This window comes from Calliopsis andreniformis, chromosome 8 (assembly GCF_051401765.1).
Source record: "Calliopsis andreniformis isolate RMS-2024a chromosome 8, iyCalAndr_principal, whole genome shotgun sequence".
Taxonomy (NCBI): Eukaryota; Metazoa; Arthropoda; class Insecta; order Hymenoptera; family Andrenidae; genus Calliopsis; species Calliopsis andreniformis.
Genome location: NC_135069.1, coordinates 10,933,316 through 10,957,592, shown reverse-complemented (window position 1 = coordinate 10,957,592; position 24,277 = coordinate 10,933,316). Strand labels below are relative to the sequence as shown.

General features: G+C 30.1%; 6 protein-coding genes and 1 long non-coding RNA gene across 13 annotated transcripts in view; all 7 read right to left on the bottom strand.

The window, feature by feature from the left end:
• Positions 1-103: 103 nt before the first annotated feature.
• LOC143182640 (eukaryotic translation initiation factor 4E type 2) lies at positions 104-2,958 on the bottom strand. 4 transcript variants are annotated; one of them, XM_076383793.1, is made up of 7 exons: positions 1,849-2,958; positions 1,266-1,350; positions 1,118-1,173; positions 931-1,045; positions 666-818; positions 383-589; positions 104-294 (listed from the first exon to the last, which is right to left on the bottom strand). In XM_076383793.1, exons 1-6 carry the CDS (start codon positions 1,866-1,868, stop codon positions 434-436), a joined length of 585 nt encoding a protein of 194 aa, XP_076239908.1. In that variant the 5' UTR covers positions 1,869-2,958; the 3' UTR covers positions 104-294; positions 383-433. The 4 variants fall into 4 exon arrangements, with proteins under 4 accessions (XP_076239908.1, XP_076239905.1, XP_076239906.1 ...); XM_076383790.1 differs by having other exon boundaries at positions 106-294; positions 931-1,173; XM_076383791.1 differs by having other exon boundaries at positions 106-294; positions 931-1,173; positions 1,266-1,341.
• A 98-nt stretch (positions 2,959-3,056) lies between these two features.
• Positions 3,057-3,467, bottom strand: LOC143182642 (uncharacterized). The gene is made up of 2 exons (XR_013002507.1): positions 3,327-3,467; positions 3,057-3,241 (listed from the first exon to the last, which is right to left on the bottom strand). It is a non-coding gene; the product is annotated as an uncharacterized LOC143182642 (long non-coding RNA).
• A 199-nt stretch (positions 3,468-3,666) lies between these two features.
• LOC143182085 (uncharacterized) lies at positions 3,667-5,756 on the bottom strand. Its single transcript, XM_076382826.1, has 7 exons — positions 5,598-5,756; positions 5,290-5,519; positions 5,005-5,103; positions 4,795-4,935; positions 4,579-4,677; positions 4,108-4,466; positions 3,667-3,860 (listed from the first exon to the last, which is right to left on the bottom strand). The coding sequence occupies exons 1-7, from the start codon at positions 5,669-5,671 to the stop codon at positions 3,672-3,674; spliced, it is 1,191 nt and encodes a 396-aa protein (XP_076238941.1). The 5' UTR covers positions 5,672-5,756; the 3' UTR covers positions 3,667-3,671.
• Positions 5,757-6,472: 716 nt separating this feature from the next.
• On the bottom strand, positions 6,473-7,716 carry LOC143182382 (uncharacterized). Its single transcript, XM_076383344.1, has 4 exons — positions 7,491-7,716; positions 7,137-7,335; positions 6,855-7,048; positions 6,473-6,741 (listed from the first exon to the last, which is right to left on the bottom strand). The coding sequence occupies exons 2-4, from the start codon at positions 7,331-7,333 to the stop codon at positions 6,554-6,556; spliced, it is 579 nt and encodes a 192-aa protein (XP_076239459.1). The 5' UTR covers positions 7,334-7,335; positions 7,491-7,716; the 3' UTR covers positions 6,473-6,553.
• A 1,336-nt stretch (positions 7,717-9,052) lies between these two features.
• LOC143182084 (uncharacterized) lies at positions 9,053-15,764 on the bottom strand. Its single transcript, XM_076382825.1, is given in 21 exon segments — positions 9,053-9,396; positions 9,472-9,564; positions 9,652-9,804; positions 9,898-10,026; positions 10,102-10,189; positions 10,259-10,445; positions 10,528-10,670; positions 10,745-10,864; positions 10,955-11,209; positions 11,291-11,489; positions 11,548-11,753; positions 11,841-11,932; positions 11,934-12,149; positions 12,234-12,416; positions 12,506-12,590; positions 12,654-12,820; positions 12,888-13,040; positions 13,098-13,211; positions 13,296-14,887; positions 14,993-15,158; positions 15,670-15,764. Coding segments are annotated over 20 exon segments (4,509 nt in total). The 5' UTR covers positions 15,147-15,158; positions 15,670-15,764; the 3' UTR covers positions 9,053-9,216.
• A 557-nt stretch (positions 15,765-16,321) lies between these two features.
• On the bottom strand, positions 16,322-17,825 carry Rpl7 (ribosomal protein L7). Its single transcript, XM_076382908.1, has 5 exons — positions 17,676-17,825; positions 17,384-17,559; positions 17,059-17,306; positions 16,696-16,793; positions 16,322-16,477 (listed from the first exon to the last, which is right to left on the bottom strand). Exons 1-5 carry the CDS (start codon positions 17,808-17,810, stop codon positions 16,367-16,369), a joined length of 768 nt encoding a protein of 255 aa, XP_076239023.1. The 5' UTR covers positions 17,811-17,825; the 3' UTR covers positions 16,322-16,366.
• A 3,565-nt stretch (positions 17,826-21,390) lies between these two features.
• Positions 21,391-24,277, bottom strand: part of Hlk (hulk) — a 52,286-nt gene continuing 49,399 nt past the window's right edge. For all 4 annotated transcript variants that reach the window (XM_076383455.1, XM_076383457.1, XM_076383458.1 and 1 more), the window contains 2 exons: positions 24,058-24,240; positions 21,391-23,115 (listed from right to left, as the gene is read on the bottom strand). In XM_076383455.1, the coding sequence (XP_076239570.1) occupies positions 22,928-23,115; positions 24,058-24,240 (371 nt within the window). In that variant the 3' untranslated portion in view covers positions 21,391-22,927. The remainder of the gene's footprint in view (positions 23,116-24,057; positions 24,241-24,277) is intronic.

Genomic DNA, 24,277 nt, shown 5'->3' with positions numbered 1-24,277 from the left:
AATTTTCAAATACCCTTAAATAAACATATTTAAAATATGTTAAGGGTTTTTAATATTATAATTAAACACTTCATCATATGTACAGTATAATATAAAAATTATGGTAATATTAACAGTTGTAAGAGTACCTATGTATTTCAGAAATTTTTTTATTAACATGTATTTATTATTTACATAAGTTACAATGGGACACTTGTGAATAAAATATGTTATCAAATGAAGTTGTTTATTCAAATTCTTTAGTTGTAAAGTATTTTTCTCCTAAGACATCATTTTTCCACAAGTATCAAATGGCTATATTTTAAAATATATGAATAACATTATTTTATATAGCAAAAATTTGGTAACAAATATGGAAAAATAAATACTTTTTATGGTTTACCTTAAAAGCCACCATGAAGAACTCAAACTTTTGAATGAACATCTCATGCTTTTAGAGTCGATGAACATTTTTTAAACTTTCATTATGAGTCTTGTATTCCATAGAGGCACTAGCTGGAAGATGTAATACTCTCCTTAATGTATCTCTAATCCGCGCTGTAGTTGCATAATCAGATGCAGTCTTATTCCATACACATATTATGTCTTCCTACAAATGTATTAATGCTCTGTGAGCTATTTATTGATACATAACTTCTACTTTAAAATATGAAAATTTAGCTTACTTGAAACCTTATGGATACAACAGCTCCACATATTTCTTCCCCAACCATGAATTGCTCCCCTAACATAGCTAATATAAGATTTTCCCAACATCTAGATACTAAACCTTTTCGTAACCGTACTATCCATTTACCACCTTTTTGGTTTGCCTCATCCTGAAATAAAAAACATAGTATTACTAAAAACAATATAACTCAAGTTATAACTCAAAGATTTAGTATATGATACTCATAAAATATGAAAAGTCAAATGTTTTAAACCACGTACCTCCCACATTGGCTTTATCCCAACTTTGAAAAGGTGAAAATCTGTATGTGTTGTTAATTCTGATGGTCGAACTAAATGACTATAGAGACTCCAAAATTGTTCCACACTTGCAAACCTACCAACCAATTTTAAATTTTGGTCATAACTTTGTATGCTTGGTTGTTTACCAGGACTTCGTTGACTATACCATAATGCATATGCATATTGTAATTTGTGTTCGTTTGGACTAATTTCTATAGGAGGCTACAACAATTACATACTATTTAATAAATAGGTTACTCGCATGTAAAACACTGTCAATTAAAATATAATAAACATAAAGGATTTTTACTTACTAGCGAATCTTTGTCAACTTTTTGATTCTCTCTTGATTGTGTTTCATCATCCCCACTGTCTTCACTACTTTTTAACCTGCAAATACTGCTATGATTTACAAAATGAACTTCTACAAGAATTGTAAAAACTAATATTTAATTATTTTTAAGATTTTTTGCCAGATTACAAAATATAGTACAAAATAGTTCAAAAGTTTTATGAAATACTACTTTACACTTTTCAGTAGGGATTTTTTCAAATAATTACATATAAAGTAGAGAAAGGTGATTACATTTTGTTACATTCACTTTAAAATAATTGCAGAACAAAAATATGTAACAATTAAAACCAATGCACATGGATAAATATTTGATTTCTGACAAACGTCAGATCGTATCACGTGTTTTGTTAAGTGAAATTTCCTATACAGAAGTTGAGATGAATTAATTCGAAATTATCTAATGTATTAAATGAATAAATGAAAGTGTGACAAACGTAGTACGAGGCAAATATGTCAGTTTTGTTTTCCATTCAAAACAAGTCTAACCTCTATTTAGATCACTGAAACAGGCACAACGAAATAAGAACGCTAGTTTCACTTACGTTTCGAATTTATTGGACATGTTTGAGCTGTGATACAAATATATATAGAATATTGATTAAATGCTATAAACGATATATTTCAACAACTATAAATAAAAGTATAAAGGCTTCTGGTTCTCTGTTTCCCTTTCACGCAATCTCATATGCGTGTTTTCAATAAATTGTTGATCTCCCTACTACACTCTTTTATCAATCTGTTATCAGAGATTTTACATTTAAATGTTGGTCATACTCTGAACCGATGCGACAAAGTATTCTTACAGAGATGAAACTCTTGTCGGAATACTCGAAACCTCGGGGATGTTTGTATTTCCGAAATTTATACTATTTCGTACACTCTATAGGAACAGTGTTGCCAATTCTTTACTGAAATAATAAAGATATGTACACAAAGTTCCATTGATTCTGTCAAAACTAGATCTAGGGGTTGCAGGGAATTTCGAATAAACGTATGCCAACTTGCTAGAAACATAGTTCTGGAAACCTCGCTCAGGCGCCGTGTCTAAATCCACGGCTGGCGGGGATTATTTCAACGTAGATTCTACTTTAATCCTGTAGCTCAGCCATTGTAAAATCAACAGATTTCTAATGTTTTTAACTAATTTTTTATGAATAAATATTATTTTCCTTATTTATTTGGTACAAGTATATATAAATATTTCCACTTTAATAAATTTATGTTACAGAATATGTAATGCAGACATGCAATAGAAAGTAGTTTACTGATACAGAATAAAAAATATACTTTAAAAGTGATATAATTCCATTCTTACGGTTTATTGTTTCAGATACAAATGTAGAAAGTGTAAACATTAGTTAAAAACATTAGAAATCTGTTGATTTTACTGATTTTACTTTTCTGTAGTTGAGCTACAGAATTAAAGTAGAATCTAAGTTGAAATAGAATGTCGGTATGTCAATTTATACGTCAAATAAACGGGGCCGCCAGTCGTGAATTTAAATAATGGCAGTGCCTGAGCGAGATTTTCAGAACTGTTTCTAGCAAGTCGATATACGCTTATTCGAAATTCCCTGCATCTCTTAGATCAAGTTTTGACAGAATCAATGGAACTTTATGTACACCATAGCCACGTATGTACATTAAAAACTGGAACCTGAAAAACAAGTGATAAATTTCAAATTAAAAAAGTGTCTTTAATATTCTACAATAAAATTAACAATTATATTACATAAATTCTACATAATATCTACATAATTACTATAATTAATATAAATTTAATCATATTTTGTCTTTGATTCTTGATTATAAAGATAGAAGTATCAGGAGCAACATCTTCCCGTGGTTGAATCAGGAACCCCACTACTATTACTTTATCAATTTTGCTTAGTGGAATATGTTTCTGCATCAATTTCGTTGCAGCAGGTAATCCTTCTGAAAATTGCAGGTTAGACAATTCTATATATTTCTATTTAATAGTATTCCTATTACCATCGTACAAAACTGTTTTGTCGCTTACTGCATTTTTGACTAATTTGATCATATGCCATGCATCGAGGAAAATAAATATTTTTTCCTTTGTAACTTCATTCATTTCTTCGCAGGCAAACTATAAATTAAGGAATATGCAATGGGCACTTTTAATAAACAATTTAGAACAACAGCCACAAACACTAAACCATTTTTTGCTTGTTTTGCATTGTTGGAGTCTTGGTCCAAATTTATATCAAGATTTGTTATCTCATAAAATCTCCCACTACAGTACAAAATTTGCTTTTGCAATGAATAACATCACTATCACTGTCTGTCCTCCATTTGACAGCAGTCAAAGCTTCATCCATAAATCTTGCACTGCCACCCACTACTACCATTTTTTTATTGTGTCAGGATGTGGTAGTATATTTTTCCACACGCTTCGCACATAGTCGTACGCCTTTGGTGAGTAAAAACTAAGCGTCACCGCAAAGCTGCGTAACACTGGCGAAAATTTCTGTTTTTTTGCTTCATTCATATTCCTTAGCAAAAGTTCCTTTAAAGAAGTTGGTAGTCCTTCCTACAATAAATCACGTTATGCTTCCTATAGAAAGTGATCAGTTTAACTGAAATCCTTCCAAGTGTTGGCAGCATTTACAATGCTAACAGCTTAACAATAAATGCTGCCAACATACATTAGAGGGTTTTCAATTAAACTAATCGCCCTGTATAATACTGCACTATTGAAGAACATATCAAAGAACATTCAAACATATTGAAGAACATTCATAATGTACATAATATTAATTATACAACTATTACAGTACCGTTAATGCAGTTGTAGTATCTTTCGCTGATACGTTTTGTTTCTTCAAGTCGGTAACTAAATCTTCTAATTTATTTAGACGGTTCTTTAATCTTCGAATTTGTTGCTGTGCCAGTTTCAATTGGAGTGATTTTTTATTAAACTTCTCTTGAATCATACGTATAGTCCTTTGTGCACATTGAGGCGATTGTATGTGCGAAGAGGTTAGATCACCAACGTATCGAGGTTCTGCATACTTTCTTCGCTTTGGTATAATTGATGCATTTGTTTCAGCATCATGGTCACACGCGAGTTTGATCTCTTTTTCAATATTAATAAATTCTGTCCTTTCGTCAACATTATCCACTTCAGTGCCTTCTACTAAAAATGTACAAACTTATTAGATATGTACATTCAACTGCTTCAACTATTTTAATTATCATATAATACAATTATTGTTATATAAATACATAAATGGGAAAAATATACTTACCTGATAAATTTGTATCATTGTCATGTTCGAGATTGGTCTTTTCTTCAACATTAACAAATTCTGTATTTTCCTCAACATTATCTACTTTAATGTCTTCTACTGAAAATGTATAATACAAACTTATTAGATATGTACATTCAAATGATTCAACTATTTCAATTATCATGTAATACAATTATTAGTGTATAAATACACAGATAGGAAGAATGAATTTACTTGTTAAATTTGTATCATTGTCACACTCGAGATCAGGTTCTTGTTTAACTTCAACAAATTCTATCCTGTGATCATCGCCTACTTCAGTATCTTCTATTGAAAATGTAGAAACTTTTGGATTTGTACATTCAACTGATTCTCCTGTATCAAATATCATATAAACATACAATTATTAGTGTATAAATACATAAATGGGAAGAATAAATTTACCTGTTAAATTTACATCATTGTCACGCTCAAGATTAGGCTCTTGTTTAACATTAACAAATTCTATTCTTCTCTCAGCATTGTCCATTTCAGTATCTACTGCTGAAAATGTAGAAACTTTTGACTTTATACATTTAACTTGTTCTACTATGTCAACACTAGACTCATAAGGATCAATATGTTATTGAATTTTTGTACATGTACCACAAAGACATTTATCGTGTTTACACATACTAATAATGTAAATTAATGTAATTAAAACTAAAAATGTAAAAGCTTTAAACTTACTTTGTAATATATGCTTTGCAACACCATGTATCTCCTTTACAGGTTTAAATATACAGGGAATTGCACCTGCTTTTAAAGCCATGCGACCTCCCAACTGTTTGGCGTCCCACCTAACAATATCTTCTTTCTTAAAATGCAAACTACATATCATTATTCTAGAGGCATCGTCTTCTACTCTGAATTTACAGAACATTTTCCATTCCTCTAACATTTTCGTGTCTTTTGGAAACCTACCACATAATAAAATAGGTTATATCACGTATTTTTTCAAGTTACGATTTATTAAATATAACTGTGATCTTACTCACTTATGCAGTGCATAAGATGCATTTGCTTGTTGCTTTCTTCCACATAAGTAACATTTTCGACCGTTTCTTGCCATTTTTATCTTTACATGTAGAACTGAAATTGAGAAAGCTAATCGCTAAAAATTATGTGATGTGTATCTGTATGTATACATCAAGGTATACAGGGTGTCCTATAGTTTTCTTATCAAACAGCGATGGTATGACTTGTCTAGTGACGTCACGAGGTAGAAAGGGAAGGAGGGGCAACCCCCATTCTATTCGAAAAATCCCTTTCTACCTTGTGACGTCACTGGACAGCAAGTTTATACAATCCCTAGTTCAAATTTCCTTAATAGTAGCGTGTTCTATAGATAATTTCAAACAAATCGAACGTGTTAAATTTGATTGCATTAAAATTTTATAAATATTAGATACAATTCAAAAGTTTCCTTTAGTTTATTCAAAACTTTGTGCATTCGATGTTTCAAATTTTTTAATACTCCTCAGTTGTATGGTATGTAATATGGTCAATTTAACGAAACGACGTACAGGGGGTAAACAAATACCTTATAGCACATGGAGGGGACAAGGACAGGGATAGTCGACACAAGACACGGGACAAGAACACACGTCTACGTTTAGTGACTCGTCTGAATTTTGAATGAACTAGTGACTTAAATTACAAAAGAAATAAGTGCGTATGTATAAAGACGCAAATACAGCATTCTGTTATCATAAACACCCTACATAATATAAATCGTTTTAATATAAAAATTCCATGTAAAAAATGCGATACATCGGATCCATAAATTTGTAATTAAAAGAGTTAACTTTATATCTGAAGATATAAATCACCAAAATTGAATTGTAAAATATCCGAAATAAATATTACTAAATAATATTTGTATTTTATTATAAAAATTACATTCAAAATATACTATACATAATAAACACTGTTCAATGAATCATTGTAAGCTTTAATTATTTTTAACTTTAGCCACTTCAAATTCTAATTTCAATCTTTTCATGATTTCTTCTCGTTGATACATAACTTCTCTATAGCATAACATCGAGAATGCGATCGGGCATTCATATTGCACTGTTTCGATACACCTTGTGTCGTTAGTTCCGTCTCGATCGAATCTGAATTGCGAGATGGACTCCACTGAAACGTGAATCGAAATTTCAAATTAGTCGTTTAAAAGTCTTGTCGGTTTATCGGATACTGTGGATCGAGTCTCGTAACAAAACGTTCACTTTAATAGAGAATAAACTTACAACAGCCGAATTTGGGAAAAAAGCATGTATGATGCTTGGAAGTGACCAAATAACCATTATTCTCTTGTCTTATGGCATAATGTCCATGCGCCGTGTTTCGAATAATTGGTACGTGACTTAAATGTTCTGTATATTCGACCGAATATTTCCAATGATCATAATTTCCGCTTTCCGCGATAACATTAAAATCCTCTCTAAAAGTTGTTAATTAAAACAGGGTAGTTTGACTTGAGTACATTTCACGATAAAAATAAAATAATTATAAATGTTTACTTTACATACATTGTCGGGTTTAATTTTTTCATATTATTAAAATCAGCTACGAATTCCCATACGTGCATGGGATTCGTGTTGTGTATCACACCTTCAATCATTGCTTGATGCTTTTTTTTATAAATAAAAAGTACGTAAAAGAAAATTGACGTTAGAGTGGTGTATAAGACATTTCTCGTTTTCCATTTCATTGGATTGATACCCATTTCTAAAAATTATACTTTTATTATTAATTTTATTTTTATGAAAACAAAGGAGAATACACTTACGATACTCCAAATAGAAATAACTATTTAAATATTTTATATCATAAATTGCATTAGTTTGTTTCAAGTTAAAACAAAGAAATTAGTTTTCACTTACTTGTATCGAATATTGAAACTCGAAGGAAAAGATTTCTTTACTTTTATTGAATGTTCATAAATTAATTGAATTTTTTTTATCACGCTGTATCTTCTACTTCATTTCCCTTTCGAGGAATTTGTGTTGGTGCCATAAACTTCCGCTGATGATAAATCGTAACAGAGATACTGCTTCGGTTGAAATATCAAGCCAAAGACTGTGGATGTTTTACACTCGTCGCTCTACGCTTTCCTGCGAAGCGTTTCATTTCCCTCCACTACTCCGTTTATGTCATGATACTTTTTGGGATTGTATATACAATATACATATGATCCCCACTATGTCGACTATAGTTGCTTCGCTACCACTTTTCGTATACGATCGCACGTTTATACACATACACATTCATGATGTAACTTAGTGTTGAAGCCACGTGATTTAAGGCGGGAAATGAAGCGTAACAGGTTATGTGCATTTTATATGAAAATTAAATTAAGATGCATATGTATTTTAACTTTACACTTAACACATAATATGCTTATCTGTTAAAATTTACATGAATTAATCTGGTACGTTAATATATGTGTATTTAACTAGACGTGAAACAACATATATATATAAATAAATATGTCACATATATATATATGTACACATTTAACTGCACGTAAAATATTACACGTGTGTGCATTTAAGAAATCTGTAATTTTTATTTTAATGGAATTTGACAATTTTAAAATACATTTTCAATAGTATTATGTAACAATATCAAATACTGGCCAAAAGAATATCACTTTAATTAGTTATATTAATAAAATTATAGTACTGTATAGCACTATACAATTTTCAAATATTCGAACTTATTTTTATCGAGGTGTATGTCATCATATAGTATTCGATATTCGATTTCGATATTGTAAATAAAATGTAGATGAAAAAGCCAATTTCAAATATCGATAAATCTAGATTTATACGCTTTCTAAACGTATTCATTGAGCTATTTTGAAATATTTTATAACATAACTGAATTTATTTGTTTCAGTGCAGATTATTTAAAATATATAGTACTTAGAGTATTACAAATTTCATTAATTTTAAATGTTTAAAATTTTTTCATTACAAAATACATACATTAAAAGAAAAGAAAATTATTTTGGTTACATGAATTTTATACATCTTGATTTGAATATATTGAAATAATTTTATGTTAATGTTTAATAAAAAATGTTACTGCATAAATTAGATTAATTTTGGGGTATAAATATGTAAAGTGTAAGTTTGAAAAGTAAAACTTAAAAGTTGAAAATGTTTTATTTAAACTTAAAATTATAATCTAAATAATTTCTATATTTTTTATTGAGAGGTAAATTTAAATTATAGTACGTTTAGCATTGTGAAAATCTTTATTCATTATTGTGATTTAACAATTATTCTCATGCTTTCTAAAATATTCCTAACTACAAATGTGTACATATTATACAAAATACGCATAATATACGTTATTTTTTCAAATAGTTTACACTATGTAAAGAAAATCTATACTAAACATATTTAATGAAATTGAATAAAATTTAAATATTTTTTAATACATACATAACAATAACCTTTATACAATTATTGGTATTTCAGTCTTTGTAAAATATCAGCCTAGTACGTATAAAATTATAAAAAAATAACATCAGATTACCAATAACTGCTATTAATTTTAGCAAGCTTGAGTTTAGAAAAGTACGAATTACAATTTCAGATATTAACTACTTTTTTCTGTTTTGGCTTCTGTTTTCTTAAGCATACGTTCAATGTGTTGGGGTAAACACATTTTTAATTCACATGACGCAGACATATAATTGAAATTTAATAATCTTACTAAACCATTTTGATACGCTGATGCAAGCCACAAGTAACTCCACACATTAGGGTTCCAAGACATCTAGAAGTGATTGTTATACATTGATATTATGCGAAACTAAAATATTGGAGGCAAAATGGTAATCGCAATACTTACCCTATTTATGGACATAAACGGATATTCTTCAATTGGAACTGGTGTTAATTTTTCTGCGTGTAATGTTCCCTGTTGCGCGTTACGTTCAATATTCTTCAAATAGGATACAATTTAAAATGTAAATTTAACCACAACATAAATTTTATTATAAAGAAGCAAAAGAAAATTACACATACTTACTTTTAGACTATCACAAAAAATAATACCGAAACGATCTTTGCATTCATTGTATGTTCCTGGCATGTAGCAATAGTCTTTTGAGCTATTTTCATCCTTTGTGTCATTTTTATCACTATTTTCTGAGAAATCCACTATTTTAACAGCTGAACTCAACTAAAAATATAATTTATTTACATTTTATATGAAATGATTTGAAATATCATCAATATGCACTGAATATATAAAACGACATATGGGCAAAAATACCTTTCGTTTCTTTTGCAATGCCTTGTCAAGATCTCTGCTATATATAAGTTGATGAGGAAAAATTGTTATTATTTCTCCTGCTAATGTACCATGTGCAATACCATTTGCATAATCAGAAATTGTTAAAGCCTAAAAAGTTCGTAAATAAATACACAAATATCTGAATTAAAAAAAAAAGATTAATATGACTACAAAGTTACTTACGTAAGTAGGAGAATTTGTTGCTAAAATGGGAAAGTATTTATATTCGTGTTCTCTCAATGGGATTATGTAAGAGTTGGTATGTTTATATCTAGAATAGAATAATGTTATATTAGTATTGAATTTTATTGTTAAATGTATCTTTTATATAAATTCTTACCCAAGAGCATCATCAAAACTGATAATAGCACATGGCCAATTAGTCATCCATGAACCATTTACTATAATACCTTTTTGTGCACAACTCTGAGGAGAACTTGTATTTTCTAAATCCCAAATTTTGTATGATCTGTCTAAACTACCTGAAGCTAGAAATCTTGCTCCATTATATGGAATTAGTGCTACCACTGCCAAAATAATTAAATTTTTATTTATATTATTCTAAGCTTCATATCTTCAAAAATTATTCATAACAAAAATCATACTTACTAGTCACAGCATTACCATGAGCATAAAAATGTTCAAAGGCATTTATGAAGTATGTATTTTGTCTTTTTTCCATTAATAATGGAGACTTGAATGTGAGATCCCATAGAGCGATATACCCATTTGAAAATCCTGCAGCAATGATACTAAAAAGAGATTTTACAATGTTACCATTGAACAAGTATGTAGAAAATGCAGAAATGCGATTAAAAGATCTTACTTGTGTCCATGTTCTTTGCTCCATGATAATTTAGTACATTGCCAATTTTGATTGTTTTTGTCATGTATTGCAGTATTTACAACTAAAGTCATTATTGGGTCAGTGTAATATATAGGCCACCTACAATAGTAATAAATATTTATTTTTAATGAGTAGCGTAAACATTAGAAAAATTCGGTACTAATTAATTTTAATACATTTATTACTCACTCATTTTCTGTTGTTTTTTCAAATTTAAGTTCCTCTGGGAAAGGAAGCGAATAAATGTGTACAGCGCCATCCGAAGAAGCTGCTGCGAGCATTCCCATTCGTTTTAGATTAGATTGTGTTTCGTTGTTCATTTTATAATTGTTCAAACTTTCTTCTTGATAACATCCAGATGGACACCATTCTAAACACCATATAGTACCAGCATTATGTGCAATTGCATATGATAAGAAAGGCGTTTCTTTTTTATTGTCCTTCCTACAAAATATATGTTAAATACTTTTTATGACCTTTTACAAATTAGCTTAATCTCTTTCTTCTTTTTTTCTAAATACTGACTCATGATCTAGTGGTCCTACATTCCAAATTTGTATTATATTGGGCCCAGAATATGATTTTCTTACAGTATATTCAGCCTCCATAGTTGGATGAGTACTAATTGCAACATATTGAGAAGGGTTTTTGGAGTACATTGGCGATGGAATAGGCAACCAAGCTAATGCCCATATCGGTCCACCAACAAAAAATGTTGCAGTATCTGTAAGAATATTCTAGGTATAATGTGTAAAATACTATTTTATTACAACATTTATTACCTTCATCAAATCCACCTTCAAATCTTTTCCATTGCTTCCATGAAATTTCTGTATTGGATAATTTCACAGAGTCTGCATCTTGCTTCTTTGTACGTATAGAAATTTCTAATTCTGGTAAATATTTAGTAGCATCAACGTTGTTTAGTAATGTAAAATGATTTGGAACATAATCATTGAACAAATGAAGATCATAATTCTTTTCTTCACTGTAAGAACATACGATATAATTTATTATATCTATGCATTGTTTATTATACATTTTTAAATATTAAATTACAAAAGATAATATTTACAATTCCATAGTCCAGCGGATGGCAGGAAAATAAGGTTCTCCCCACCGAATTTTTAACATTTGCTCTTTTTCAAGAAATTTCATTGTATAATTACCTTCTAAAAATGAATATTGTTAACGAATTTGCATTATTTAACATTTATTTTTATTTAAAGAAGCACTTACTTTTATTTTCATCTGAACTATAACTCTCCGCTTCAAAATCTGAATATTTACTGCTTTCTTCCGTTTTTGCATGATTTTCTGTAACATGCTTTATCATATCTGCATCCGAGGTACTTGAAAATTTGCATATTTTGCATATAAAACACTAATAAAAAAAAAAAAAAATAATCGATAAGGTTTTAAACGGATGTTATTAATATAATTTCATTAATATTGTGATGAATTATACCTCTTCAGGGGTAAAAGTACATTCAGGAACATGTTTGCAAATATCTTCGTATGAAGAGCAAGTATAAGTACAACCGATTTGACGACAAGTTGCTGTTCCTTGTGAAGACAATTCCTTCCTCCATATGGTTTTCCATGCTGATGGTATTGTCTTTTTCTGTTTAGGTGATTTTATTATATTTCTCTATAACATTAGTTTGATATAAACATACATATAGGTTTGATAAACAAAATTGTCTTTAAAATATAATACAATTACAATAAATAACGCACCAAAAATGAAGATGTAACTTTAGTTTCATCGGAAGGTAAATTATCCTTAACAAGTTCTGTAAACTCCAAAATTTTCGATACTGCTCTGAAATTCAAGAAAGAATGATTAATATTTTATTTTATTAAAACTCTACCATACGATATTTACTTTTCGGCAGCCTTGCGTTTCACTTTCTCAGTCTCTGGAGTATATGATTGGAGTTTTTTTGTTGTGATTTGTGCCGACAGTCTATGAGTTCGTTCGTGTATTTCTAGAGAAGACGGCATCATAACAGCTCCACAAACTGGGCATGTTGCCATTAAAGCTCTTCTTTCCTAAAATACAAAAGAATTAAATTATTTTTATATTAAACTTTTTTTACCATGTAATTCTTTTACGAACTTCATCAGATTTCCCACAGAATTGCATATGAGATATGAAACCGTTTACACTCCGTTTTTTAGTGGCACATTTCTCACAACATAATTGACCCTTTTTTTTTTTAAGAGCATCCATTAGTACTCTTTTCCATAATTTAATATCATTTTCAAAATCCTAAAACATTAAATAAATATAGAATTTATAAAGTTATGAATACAATATTGTACTTACCAAAGGTTCATCATCTTTTTTCCAGCTCATATTGTTATGTTTAAGTAAATTATGTGAATTCCATTGCTTTCTTGATACTTCTTGTTCACATTTAGCACATATTACTACGTCAACCTAAATTAAAAACACGTAATCAAGCGAAGATTTGCAAACTTAGTTTAAAAATAATGTGAGGTATTAAAATTGTATAAAACCTACATTTAGTTGAGAAGTGTCAGTTGTTTCCGTTGAACTTCCTTCTTCTGTGTTATCTGTATTTGGTCCCTTTAATTTCGGCTTATACTCTATATCTAATGTAGTTTGTGATGATCCTCTACCTTTACCTCTACCTCTGCCTCTGCCTCTACCAGATGTACCTGGTGGTCTACCTCGTTTTCTAATAATGGGTAAACTTGAAGTGTTACTTTCAATACTGCTATCATCACTTAAGTCATTATTACTAGTATTGTATGATTTTTCACTATGTCTCTTAGTATTAATAACTGTATCTGCAATAGAAATGTTATCTATTTTCTGTGTAGCTTCTGAATCTTTTCCTACTTCATTCGAAGTGTTTAGAACTTGTTGTATAGGATATTTTCTAGGTCTTCCTCTTTTTCTTACTGGCGGTGTAGTTACAGAAATGCAATCAGTATGTATTTGACTTGAATTAACACTTAAATTGTCTTGTTTTAATAAGTCTGGTGTTACAATGGATGGTCCGTCTATTTTGTTCATAGTAGTATCATCATGAGTACTATTTTTATTTTTTGAATTCAAAGGTCCACTTATACTTTTATTACACAAACTTTCTGTTACATTTAACTCAGAATTTATTTCTAAATGTTTTCGTTTTGTAATAGTATTTTTAAGTAAAGTACTCTTTGATCCCATGTATGTTTTAGTATCATTTTCATCACTCTGTTCTATTATATCATCATCATTTGACGCCATATGTATGTTACTTACTACATCTTTAGAATCCTTAATCATTAAATTATTTTCATTGGTTTCAGCATTAGAGTGATCTTCAGAAACGCTATTTATATTTAAAGGCAGTGATTTCCTGGTTACAACTGGTGTGCCAGAATTAGATTCCACATATGAATCAATTGTGTCTCCACTTTTTTTATTTTGTGTACTTTGAAGCACCTCTTTTATAGACTTTCTATCGTTAGTTATATTATTTATTTCATTATCTGATAACGTATTGAGATGTACTTGTTTTTGCTCTTTGTAAGGAGTATGTTTTCCTTTCTGATTTGGAGGTGTACTTTCTGTTTTAAGTGATTCGTTTTTATATGTTACAATATAGTCTTCAAAATTAGTCTGTTTGCGAATACGTTTAGATCTACTAAATTTAATTTCATCAATTTTAGTTTTACTTTTCACTTTCGTCAGCTTTTTTAAATTTACATTACTCTCGCTTTGCTCATCTTCTGTTTCTGTTTCCTGAGAATTTTCTGTATCAATAGAAGTAGTTTCATCACTTTTTACATTATCAATTTTACATGTTGCTTTTTGTAATCCTCTTTGATTGATTGAAGAACCTGTTCTAGAGTCATCAATTTTTTTGTTGTTCTTTTGTTTACTTACTAGAAAAATCTCTTTTTTACAACTTTTTCTACGTTTTGTGTCATTTATTTTAGATATTAGCTTTTCTTCATTCTTATTAACTTGAGGCACTTTTGTCACATCTTTTGAGATTGCATCATCTGTATGAGTGGTGGGTTTCATTTTTGATCTCACTTGCTCTATTTGCGAAGTACTATTTTTCTTCATAAGCCCTACGCTAGATATAATGCTCTCATCTGCAATAAATTTTAAATGAAATAATATTTATGTAATAACTAGTCAAATAAAATATTAAAATTAAAATTTCTTCTTACTAAAAATTTAATAATTAATAAACTTACCTTGCATCATAGAATCACTAATATGAATATTTTGTAATAAATTTGGAGGTAGAATAAACATTTTTGTATTTTCATTTAATGACTTAGTTGATTTAGTAACAGATAGGTTTTTATTATCGGGAGAAGATCCAGAATCCATAGTTTTATCAGTCATTATTGTTAAAATCTAAATAAACATAACAAATTTCAAGCATTTTCTTATATTTCTTTCTGTAAGCTATTATGTACTCTATTATGTAAATCAATCATTTTGCGCGTCATTTTTAAATATTACGCTAAATTTGAAGTCTCATATATATTGTATTACTCTCGTAACATATTTTGTAAGAAAAAAAGATTTTTATCATCTAGTAAAAAGAAATTGTCGTGTTCAGGATTCGAACTTGAAACATGTGATGAAAAAGCAAGGTGTCTACGATCTACTACGATCCAAACCGAAAGTAGGCAAAAAATTTACTGTTTCCTTAAAAGTCAATAAGAAAAAAAATGTGTATTAGTAATCTATTGATATGTAATAAATATTTGTTCCTTCTAAGCAGAATTAATTTTAATCATTTGTTTTTTCGACTAAACAATAAGGTTAGGTGTGCATTGCATAGCATACATGTGATAAAGTACGTTCTTTTATATGAAATTTAATATTTAGTTATTTGATACTTTTTATGCGGTATACTTACCAGAAATTACTGTAAATTTTATTTTGAAATAGAAAGTAATATTTGATTGAGAATAAAAAGTATTCAATTTAAACTTTCAGAAGCAAGATTTGAACTGGTAAACTTCACCTTTGCACACTATTCTTACGATTATACATATATTGTATATAATAAAATACATACATACGTAATCGGAACATGATTCGACACACTCGTAGCGCATGCGTTTATGTGTATATAGCTACACACGTTTTCACATTTAAGCAAACAATGTATGCACTTGTAATTTCTCTATGTATCGCTCGTATGTGTAATACTGCAGATATACTTTATTGATTGAAATAGTAACAGAAAAAAAATATATTTAATATATACTGTATAGTTATTATATGTATGTATATATTGAATATATTTTTATTTTTTAAATAAATATTTGAAATTATTTGTATAAAAGTATAAAATATATAAATATTAGATATATATATATACAATACATACACGCATGTGTAAAATTTGTATATTTTGTATCTTTTAATGTTTTATATGACCTTGAAACAAGTATATCATAACTACGCAAAATTGCATACAAATGCAATTTCAAGAATTGACTATATACACATGTTTATATTAAATAATATTTCATGATAAAGTATGGATAAAATATAACACAAAATAATATATTCTATTTAAACTTTTATTTGTCAAAATTGTTATAAATTTAAACCATTCGTCTGAGAAGTTCATTGATCTTATCTTCTCTGTTTCCAAAATCACCACCTTCAACATAGTGATTTGTTTTCTTACGCCATCCACCGTTAGGTGTGTTAAGCTACAAATAAAATCATAAAAATTAATGTTTTTTGAAATACTGGAATATATAGTCAACAATTGATGAAATGTTTGAGTTCGACTAAGTCATGCAACAGTACATGCATGTCATGAAGAGAAACTCATGTTACTCTACGACATAGTAGGAGGTCAGTAGAACAATGTATATTTCTACCACCATGCCTATGTCGCAAATAAAGAGTTTAGAAATTAGTTTACCTTGAATGGCCACAAGAAATTGCTGGCATATTTGAATTTTGGTCCAACAGTGAATATCTCATGAATTAAGTCTTCCATACAGATGATACCAGAGCGGCCTGTAATAAATTTGTAAAATATTACTTTAGATGTCATTTTAACCAAAAGATTAAGTGTTTAATATGACTGCAAATTGTATGAATTACTGATAACCTAAATGTCAAATATACATAAAGGTTTTTAGAGCATTCTGTTACTTTTAGACAAGTTGGAAGGGAGCATTAAAGTAACTAAATAAAACTCCCATGGACTTGTCAATACATTAAGATGATACAACATAATTGTCTAATAATGAAAAAATAATAAAAAATAAATAATACTAACCAAGTTTTTTCTCAATGATAGCGTTGCTGGTAATAGGAATACGTTGTTTATTTATTTTGGCAAATCCTCTCTTATAAACCAATTCACGAACTGATTTGAGATTTGGATAACCCCATGTAATGTAAGGTTCCACAATACGAAGCATGTTAATTGTTGCCTTGTTCAGTTTTACAAATACACCATTGTTAATCTGTTTCAAGCGGAATAACTGAAGTACTTTACGTACTTTTGGAGCCACTTGATTCACACTGAAATTATTAAATTCAATCACATATTTGAAATAAATTTCAATTACAAATTATTCTTAAGGAATAAACATATTTACCCCCGAATACGGATAACAAATGCAAGACGTGCTTCTCCAGGGATATAATAATTTCCACGATTTTTAGCTTGTCTCATTAACCTAATTTCATCCCTTTCTTTTGTCCTGTACTCTCTGACATATTTTTCTGCCCTCTTGAAGATTTCCTTCCTCTTCTTATAGCGAAGTGCGCGTTGCTAAAAGTTCAATGCAATAATATTAATAATTGCTTTTACAGAGAGGCACAAGAGATACATGACTGTGTGAAGCATAAAATATGGTAAAAAAATTGTGTAAAATGATAAAAATGTACCTTAATAGATATTTGTAGACGTGCAGCTTTAACAGCTTCACGGGTTTTTCTTCTTTTAAGTACCGATTCCGGTACTGCTGGCAGCTTTTTAGCCGGAGGTGCAGTTTCCTTCTTCCTGTAAATAAGTTGAATCATATTAAAAGCGATGCTTTTGCATTATGTATAAATAAAGATATTTAAGTCGCGTGGTATACAAAACTAGATTAGGTTAGATCTTCTAATCAACATTAAAATATGTATAACATTCATCTGAAGTAATGTATATTGAATTTAGATTTAATAAGAAAATAAAATCAGTGTTTTATTATTCAATTAATATAATTTTGAATAACAAAGTACTAATTATATCATATTCTCGTGTTGATCAGTAGTATGACAGAACAGAAACAATTTTTCATTTTCATCGAAAGTACAAAAACTATGATACGTATACGAGAGATAAGTAAAAATGGATGTGTAATAATATATTTTTAAGTTATTATAGTCATGTTAATCGACGATGTTTTCAGATTTCTTTTTGAGAGTGGACCAACACTTACGCGTCCGCCATTCTTCCGCTGGGTAAAGAAATTCTCAACTGTTGAGCACTTCAAAGCATTGATCGTTTGCTCTAAAGTTAGCTACACATCGCTAACTGAGATTCAATGGCGGGAAATTTAAAATACATTTGTGTTTTTATGTGGTATTCCAAATTGAGTAGATTGCTTTTTTAATCAATTTTTAAGATCTCATATCTCACTTCAATAATAATTATATTCCATGAAAAACCAAGTTTGGAACAAATTGATAGAAGACCCTAACAAAAAATGTCGAAATATAAATAATGACCTCGATATTTTTTTAAAAATTAATAATCCACGCATTTGGTAGGTTATAATCGCATTTTATTAGTTTCTTAAACTAAATACAGTTAGTATCTTAAGCTTTTAAATTCCTTATGCATTTTTTTACTTTCTCGCATGTATTGTATATGTTTGTAATAGATGGGAAATAGTAGATCCTGAGTAAGCGAGATTCGATACTATCAGAATTCGAGAAATATTGAATTCTCGAAGTTGCGTGCGCAGTCCACTTCGAATGAAGATTATGGAATGTACGATTCACCGCAAAGGTAAATTTTTTGCAATTTATTTTAGTATTATTACACAATTTGTCAGATTTTTTGTTTGTTGAAAGTGTATAACATATTCTCGTCTTAAGATGCAATAAAATTAGATATATAATTACACGTATCTTTCAATTTAAAATTACACAAAACACTGAGGTCAGGTGTCGAATGAAAAGAACGCTAATGTGCATAATATAAAGAATATTAAAATTGCATTGAAAAATACTTTAAGCGAATATCATTATTCTAGAGTTACTTTTATAATTTTTTATCGTTTCTGTTTCTACTCACCTCGTGTATTGTAAATATTCAAAATACGGTTTTTATTAATCTTGCAAACATTCAAAGTAAATATAAAAGAATATTATAAATATAAATATAATATAAATTACAGTGCTAACTGACACTCGTCGCATTCGTTGCTGGATTTCTGAATTCGTTCGAATTATCTATCAACTGCTAACTGCCAATTGCCAATAGACGACATCCATCGATAGTTCCAAACAGCAGTCAACGTAACCTGAGCAACTATAGCAAAAATTGATGCAGATAATGCAGTCCAGCTATGCTCTTCATATTTAGCATAATGTAAGTGCGAACTTTTGCCTTCTCTATAAATAAGGAGCGGTCTCGTTAATGTTACATATTACTTGAATGAATAAGTTTAAGGAACTGAGAAGTACGTAAGACTACTCGACGAAATAGCGAATACACTCCGATGTAGACGTAGATTAGTTTCAGATTAATTAAATATATTTATGGTAGCTTGTGATGCGGTTGCCGATATGGGAAATTAGAATAAAAGCCTCTTATAATTAATACGAACCATGTAAAACATGTATAGTGGGTGTAGAACTAAGAAAAATTTGTAGACTAGGCCGAAACACTGTCAATCTTTAAGATTGACTTAATTGATTGATTATAGATATTCTTTAAAAAATTGTAAAAATTCACGGATCCAGTTTCCTTACAAATTTTTATTTGCAATTGACATCATCATCTATTTAAAGATTGAAGTCTCGTATTTGCAAAAATTTGGTAGAAGTTGGTGTGTGATTTTTTGTATTATTGAATTATTCCACTTGGATTCCAAAATACCAATCAAATCCTTCATAAACTGTTGCAAGTTTTGCCTTTGACCGTCTTTTGAAATTTAAGTATCGAGTATAAACTCGTTGAGAGCACCAGTTAGCTAGTCAGCTTAAGTAGTGCTCCACAGGACGTAAAACCTGTGAGAACCTTAGTGGAAGCGAGAAGAAGAGATAACGTTGTAAGTCTCCTAATGTCGAAACATTGGGGTCCTTCTTTCTCATAAACTAAGTGTTTCCTCATAATTTAAGATAAAATAATTATTGTAAACAATTATTAACTATATGTACTATCTCCGAAAAGAGATAGATTGTAATTAAACTATAGATATTATCTCCGAAAATTCCAAGGATCTCCTAATCACGAATACTCCAACGATCCCAAGGAAAACAGATATTTGTCTAAATCTCTTATTATTACTGTTATTTATCTACTAAGGGAATTAATTTTCTCAATGATTCATGTTAAGTATGGATTTGAAACCCGACGTGTAGTCATTTTTGCAATAATTCATTAGATATTATAGTCTATATTTATACTACATTAGAGTACATAGCACCACATCACGTCATATGACATTACACTATGACACTACAGCTAAAAATATTAATTTTTCACAAACTATACTTTGTTCGATTAATCTCGTAATCTCAATCAGTCGTTCCTCGTCTTCTGATCGAGACAATATATAAGTATAATATATACTTCAGGAGAACAGGTCGTCATCAGTCGTTATTTTATCGGTGGTTATCAGAGAATTCAGATGTTTTACAAATTTGTCAACGCTACGGTAAGTATGTGACTCACTATTTATCAACCGTAGTTAACTGTTAACAATTGAAAAGCTTATAATAAAAATTGGCTTCGTTAAATTTTATTATCTTTTTTGAGTGAGAACATATTTTAATGGTAAATTTTGAGAGTCAAAGGCTCATAGAACTTTGACGGTACGTCACCCTTAATTAGTGATCAATCAATGCCGCGAGATACAACATCCATCGAGGGACGTCATCAAGTGCCTTAAACTTAAGAATTCTAGTCACAGTAAGTGTTAAATTTAAATCTTCAACGTTAAATTTAAAACAAAACTGTCATGTAAACGTTTTTAGAATTTCTTTTGTTTGTTTTGCTCACGTTCCTTTCTCATCTTTGATGAAGCGATTATATGGTCTTTAATGTGGATCAGGGGAGGGTAACCTTGGAATCGACTGAGGACAGCTACGATTCGCGTATTTCGAAATCTCAGGAGTGACTAGGTGCTCCAGTCGTGCAGGGTATTTATGCCTCCTTCAAAATTTTTTCAGTGACGTCATAAAGTGGAAGAGCGTGACTACCACAAGCAATGCAGTCAAATACAGTTTGGTACCCGCACTTTTCTATTTTATGACGTTTATGACGACTTTATGACGAAATATTTGAAATCTCTAAAGTTATTTGTATATATTGAGTAATCTATGTTTGTTCCTACAAAAATGAGAAAATGAAATGTAAAAGGGGAGGAAAATCAATTTGTTTTCTTTATAATTATTCATTTATTCTTTAATATTATTCACACTAGTATATTATTTACAATTAGCAGATAAAAGTGGCACTTAAACAGATTGGAATTGGTCCAAAGATTCATTCTTCATTCCTTATAATTCACTGACATCATTAGTTTCCCTAATGGTCTAGATAGCAACAGGCAGTATCATTTGTTGCATGTACATCTTTATCATTTTACATATCTATTTAACAAGAGTTGGTAATGATTCATTACCATAAAACATTTTAAGGTAATGAAACATAAATTAACGCAACAATTCTGACAATTAATCTTCGAAAACATACCTAATGTACGTGGACCAAAGATGAATATTCGTATGTAAGACCACTGTCAAAATTATTAAGTGTGATATGCGTATATAGTTACATTAAAAAATGTAAAAGTAAGAGAACAGATATAAATACTTGTCTGCGATAATGTACCACTAACATTCCTTAAATTATAATAATTTATACATATTGATTAATTATTAATAATAATATAGTATGTAGTAATAGCAAAGACTCTGGCTTTGATCTTGCAATCAGAGGTTTGATACAATACAAAGTGGTTTCAATATAATATAATATTCATTACGAAGCAATACAATTGAAGATAATAAATAAAGTGTTGCAATACAGGGTGTTCGATGACAGGTGTCATAAATTGTAAGAAGTGATTCTACAAGCTAAGATAAGATGAAGATCAAGAATGACAAAATTGTGTTTCAGAACTATTAATTGTTGGCAAAACGCCTAAAATTCGCGTGAAATGTGTCTGACTTGGAACTTTATACTGACATCATTATGCCTAACCTGGTAGTGCACGTTAGCAATAGAATAAATCTAAAGTCAGACACATTGTGGCTGAATTTTAATCGTTTTCAAGCTTCAAACGCATTTTCCTCATTTTTGATTTTCGTTTTATTTTAAGATATAGAATCGCCCTTTAAACTTTCTGACTCCCGCCATCGAACACCCCGTATAATAGTAGGTAATTAAATTTTCTATAACAGTACGAAATTCTCTAAGACATGATAACTAGATGAAACGTGGGGTACTATAATTCAAGCTACCTACACGTATTTCTCCCCATCGTCCATATTATCAATACTTAAACTGTACGAACTATTTTCATTTGACAGAGGTCTAGATTTCTTCTCGGAACATCGACAGATTTGGTCCACGTTTACATGTACATAGAACGTGTCACGACAGCATCGTCTTTAATTTTCATTCGATCGTGCTCATGGAATTTACGGACGACTTTAACGTAGCATAGTGCAAGATATATTTTTATTAATCGGCTAACAAAACATGCTGCTCATCGATGCTGTGCAAAACGACAGGTTTCATCGTCGTCCTTGTTGAATTGTCAAGCCTCTGAATGGGGCGTTCGTTCCGGACGAACGATGTTCACTAGTCGTACATAAAAGAAATCGGAGCAACAAGAACGCACGTTTGCGCAGCAGCAGCCACGAGTCTGTACTGGCATTTCTCGTATTTCCTAGCTTTTCTTTCACTCTAATTTTCACGCTTGCTTTGTATGCGTCGTGGACGCCGTTGGCTCCGACCGGAAGCATGACAAAAGGAAACCAGTATACATAGCAAATAGGACGGTTATGGCGATCAGCATGTACATGTAGATATTCAGCTCTGGTTGACGGTACCTGTTCTTACGTAACCATTCTAGCACATCTTGTTCCTTGTGTACGTCACCTGTTACCCGAAAACAAATCATTGGTTTTAATGTAGATAATCTGGGGAGACTATGATTTTGATTACAGTAATCGATCAAATTATTAGGAATAGATAGAAGGCTTTATGTTTTTGGTGATATGATTTAAATAATAGTGATATATATGTATCCTTCTTTTTGTTTTTAACATTGTAGATAGACAATTTATTTACAGTCGAACCTCGAGAACTCAAAACCCTTTTAATTCGAAAACCTCTACAAGATGAAAGTTTTGTTCACTTCCTTTCGTTCCGCTGTAAAAACCTCTGTAAATTGAAATGAAACTTACTTTAACTCGAATTATTTACCACACATTTAGGTGGACTTTTTACCCCTAGAACTCGAATTTAGAATAACTAAACTTCTATAAGTCGAAGTTTACCTCTGTAAGTCAAACTTTTATCGTTCAGTACCTGTATAACTCAAACTTATAGATATATGTACTAATTTTTCAAACAAATGAATGCTGGAAAGCATAAGATGACACATGCAGTGTCTCTACCCCTCCATCCATGCATATCCATGCAAGCTGGTCTTTTGTCATAAATCGAATACATAATTCCAATCATCGTCTTAAACTGGCGCCTTCGGGTTTACGTTGAGTAAAATGAGTTTTAAGAGGAAACCTAAGACACTTTCCAAGTTGAAATTGAATTTTTCTCTGTTTAAGTTATTATAATCAGCAAATTATTAACTCTAGTACAAACCCTCATCACATGTATATCTTTAAAAAAATTTCAGAGGTTTTATAATTGTTGTCAGGTGATATTAATGTACAACAATATGTTTTGTAAGAAGAAAATTTATCATTTGAAGTTCTATTCTTGCTAAAACTTCAAATATGTAAGAGATAATTTCGAAGTGTTCATAATAATTTGATCATCCACTGTATAAAGTAATTATTCGCAGTAGGAAGCTCTTACCTCGATAAATACTTGGGAACCTCTTCCGAAAGTAGACAATGGCAGGAAGCTTTGTAACACCCCATTTTCTAGCGTATCTTGGATCAGCCATTTTCACGAACGTGATGTCTAAATTGTCTGTTTCTCCATCAATATTTTCCAACTTTTCATGCACTTCTTCGCTTTCTCTACTGTCATGTTCATCTGAAAAATATTTGATTAAATTAGTTCAAATTTATTT

What these genes read in the sequence shown, in the direction of transcription:
- Rpl7 (XM_076382908.1), bottom strand. Translation starts at nt 17,810, where the DNA reads ATGATTCAACTTATTTACAGGAAGAAGGAAACTGCACCTCCGGCTAAA. An exon ending in TATCATTGAGAAAAAACTTG is followed by an intron (nt 16,794 to 17,058) that starts GTTAGTATTATT and finishes AATTTATTACAG; the next exon opens with GCCGCTCTGGTATCATCTGT. An exon ending in ATTTCTTGTGGCCATTCAAG is followed by an intron (nt 16,478 to 16,695) that starts GTAAACTAATTT and finishes TTTTATTTGTAG; the next exon opens with CTTAACACACCTAACGGTGG.
- LOC143182640 (XM_076383790.1), bottom strand. Translation starts at nt 1,868, where the DNA reads ATGTCCAATAAATTCGAAAC. An exon ending in ATGTCCAATAAATTCGAAAC is followed by an intron (nt 1,351 to 1,848) that starts GTAAGTGAAACT and finishes AAATCATAGCAG; the next exon opens with TATTTGCAGGTTAAAAAGTA. An exon ending in TTGTATCCATAAGGTTTCAA is followed by an intron (nt 590 to 665) that starts GTAAGCTAAATT and finishes ATACATTTGTAG; the next exon opens with GAAGACATAATATGTGTATG.
- LOC143182085 (XM_076382826.1), bottom strand. Translation starts at nt 5,671, where the DNA reads ATGGCAAGAAACGGTCGAAAATGTTACTTATGTGGAAGAAAGCAACAA. An exon ending in TGCAAAGCATATATTACAAA is followed by an intron (nt 5,104 to 5,289) that starts GTAAGTTTAAAG and finishes CTACATTTTCAG; the next exon opens with CAGTAGATACTGAAATGGAC. An exon ending in CAATGATGTAAATTTAACAG is followed by an intron (nt 4,936 to 5,004) that starts GTAAATTTATTC and finishes TATTTGATACAG; the next exon opens with GAGAATCAGTTGAATGTACA.
- LOC143182382 (XM_076383344.1), bottom strand. Translation starts at nt 7,333, where the DNA reads ATGGGTATCAATCCAATGAAATGGAAAACGAGAAATGTCTTATACACC. An exon ending in AAAAAATTAAACCCGACAAT is followed by an intron (nt 7,049 to 7,136) that starts GTATGTAAAGTA and finishes AACAACTTTTAG; the next exon opens with AGAGGATTTTAATGTTATCG. An exon ending in TTTTCCCAAATTCGGCTGTT is followed by an intron (nt 6,742 to 6,854) that starts GTAAGTTTATTC and finishes TTCACGTTTCAG; the next exon opens with TGGAGTCCATCTCGCAATTC.